The following is a 2,737-nucleotide window of genomic DNA, read 5'->3' as shown; positions in this document are numbered from 1 at the left end:
AATGTGGAAAGAAGAATATTTTCTTTGATAACTAACCCAATGGATTAAGAAAGAAAAGTTAGGTGCAAAATAACATTATAAAGTAAATAATGTAGCTAATTGTCATAATCAAAGCATTCAATACTTTTGTTACATGGAAAAAAATAGAATTATACGCATTGTCCCTCTTCAAGCAATTGGACAAATATGCCAGGTAATTGAATTCATCATTATATCTTTAAATAGCATAAACTTAAATTTTCAAAACAAATAGAAATTAAGAAAAAAAGAAAGAAAGAGGAAACTCGTATTGGCAAGCTCAATCAAAATTCATAATCTTATAATTAATAGATAATATAGCATTTGCAAGAGGATCAAAGAAACATTTACCGTAGAAAATACACTCAAAATGAAGCTCATCTTAATCTTAATGATCTTCTTCTTTGTCCTTCCTTTCTCATTGGCTCAACTAAGATTTGGCTATTATAGTTTTACATGTCCACAAGTAGAGGAAATTGTAGGCGAGGTTGTGCAAAGTTATTATCAAAGGGATATAACCATTGCTGGTGCCTTGATTCGCTTGCACTATCATGATTGCATTGTCAATGTAAGATACAAAACTTTTTTTCTTTTCTTTTATATTAGTTGTTTATATTTACATTCACATTTTATGCAATATAGATTGTAGATGTAGATCAATTTTGATTTCAAATGTTGATCACTTACTCAAATCAAATTTAGTCCAAATATAATGTTGTAAAAGAAATATTTGACATGCCTAATAAAAAGAAACATCGTGACATGCGATCAATCTGTTGGTATGTTCGATCAAGATCAAATAATTTATATTGGAGTTTGTTTTTAAGTTTCTTTAAATCTATTTTACCAAACCTAATTAAAATATGGACAATTTGATATTGATGAAACATTCCTAATAGATTGTGCGTTTGCATGAATTCTATCAGGCTATGAGCTATTGAAATTAAGTTGAATCAAAATTAAATTTGGTATGCAATATTATATATAAAGGAACAAAATTGCTAACAAATTTTATACTTTTTGATTTCAGGGTTGTGATGCTTCGATACTAATCGATTCAAGAGTAAACAGGACAGCAGAGAAAGATGCAATACCCAACAAAACACTTCGAGGATTCGACCTAATAGACGACATCAAGATTAACTTAGAACAACAATGCCCCCAAACAGTTTCGTGTGCCGATATCCTAGCAATTGCCACAAGAGATGCAATTGCATTATCAAATGGACCAACATACAATGTCCTAACAGGAAGAAGAGATGGGTTAGTATCCAATGGCTTCAATGTAACCATTCCTGGACCATTCTCTAATGTGTCACAAGCTATAAATTTTTTTACCTCAAAAGGGTTAACATTAGAAGACATGGTAACCCTTATGGGTGCACACACTATTGGTTTTGCTAAATGTATCTTCTTTCAAAGTAGGCTATCAAGTTTTAGTGGAAATATTGACCCTACAATGGATCCTAATTTAGATGCTTTTTTGGTTGAAAAATGTGGATCAAGAGGGAATGAAACTTCAGTGTTTTTGGATCAAAAAACACCCTTTGATTTTGACAATGGGTTTTATAATCAAATAGTTAATAAGAGAGGGATACTTCAATTTGATCAACAACTTGCTTTGGATCCTATTTCAAGTGTCTTGGTTTGGAATTTTGCAAGTGGTAATTTTAACTTTTGGGAAAGATTTGGAGTTTCTTGGAGTAAGTTGGCAAGTATTGACGTTAAGGTTGGAAATCAAGGAGAAATTAGAAGAAATTGCAGGGTTTTCAATTTTCCTCTTTTATTTTAAGGTATTTAATTTCTATATACAACAATAAGAGTGCCCTTTTCTATTAGGTCACCATGTTATTACACCATAATATTATTTATGTGATGTATTATTTAGTTTGAACTTTGAAGATATGTATTATTTATCTCTACATATATTATTGTCATTAGTTCTCTCTACTATTAATTTTACTATTTGCACCTTGCGAACTATTCTTATTAGTATTATTTTATATGTTAATCCATTTTGCGACCAAGCTTTCTTTTAAATCCATTTTGCTCTAGATTCATGCTCACATATGAGTTTTTAAGTTTTAATATGGAAAATTCAAACTTGCTTCCACTGCTACAAGTTTGTCTTAAGTTCACTCTACACATTGATCCTAAACATCATTTTAGTGTCAAAACTCGAAGTAAATTATATTGTTATCCTACCTGAATTTGGTGTTGGCCAATGGCCATGCTTCACTAATGTAGTTCAAAACAAAGATCTATTTGATTTTATTTATTTTTGGTACAAGAAAGATTCTTTTTTTTTGGTTAGATAGCCTAGTGGCTAGAATTCACCTTATAAGGTGAATAAGTGGGGTGTCCGGGGTTCGAACCCCGGTCCCTGCATATAATAATGCATTGTCCTACCAACTGAGTTATGCTCACGGGACAAAAAAAAAAAAACAAATATTCTTATATTCCATTATTTTAAATGGAAAAATAAAACTAAGATTCAAGAGGGTTCACTCAATGAGCCAATTGGTTTGACCCTCATCAATTTATTTATTTCCTTTCTTTTTGCTTTTAAAAAATAATTTAACAAACAATAACAAGGTGATATTCTCATGACATGTCTACAACACTTTCTCTACGTCTCTATACATGTTTCCTTTTCTTTGCAATTATATTGCTCACAACACAAGCAACCACCCTGCACACATAAGTGTGGAAATGGTAA

General features: G+C 31.0%; 1 protein-coding gene across 1 annotated transcript; it reads left to right on the top strand.

The window, feature by feature from the left end:
* The first annotated feature begins 247 nt into the window (after positions 1-247).
* LOC146913563 (peroxidase 57-like) lies at positions 248-2,001 on the top strand. The gene is made up of 2 exons (XM_085720108.1): positions 248-586; positions 1,049-2,001. Exons 1-2 carry the CDS (start codon positions 389-391, stop codon positions 1,808-1,810), a joined length of 960 nt encoding a protein of 319 aa, XP_085576234.1. The 5' UTR covers positions 248-388; the 3' UTR covers positions 1,811-2,001.
* Positions 2,002-2,737: the final 736 nt, after the last annotated feature.

The sequence above is a fragment of the Medicago sativa genome, chromosome 6 (assembly GCF_051527215.1).
Source record: "Medicago sativa cultivar Bolivia chromosome 6, Bolivia_mono, whole genome shotgun sequence".
Lineage (NCBI taxonomy): Eukaryota > Viridiplantae > Streptophyta > Magnoliopsida > Fabales > Fabaceae > Medicago > Medicago sativa.
Note: the sequence above shows the minus strand (reverse complement) of the source record. Positions and strands in the feature narration are given on the sequence as shown.

Excerpts from the sequence above, each read along its gene's own strand:
- LOC146913563 (XM_085720108.1), top strand. The coding sequence starts at position 389 with ATGAAGCTCATCTTAATCTTAATGATCTTCTTCTTTGTCCTTCCTTTC. Across the intron at positions 587-1,048 it reads ATCATGATTGCATTGTCAAT|GGTTGTGATGCTTCGATACT; the intron begins GTAAGATACAAA and ends TTTTGATTTCAG.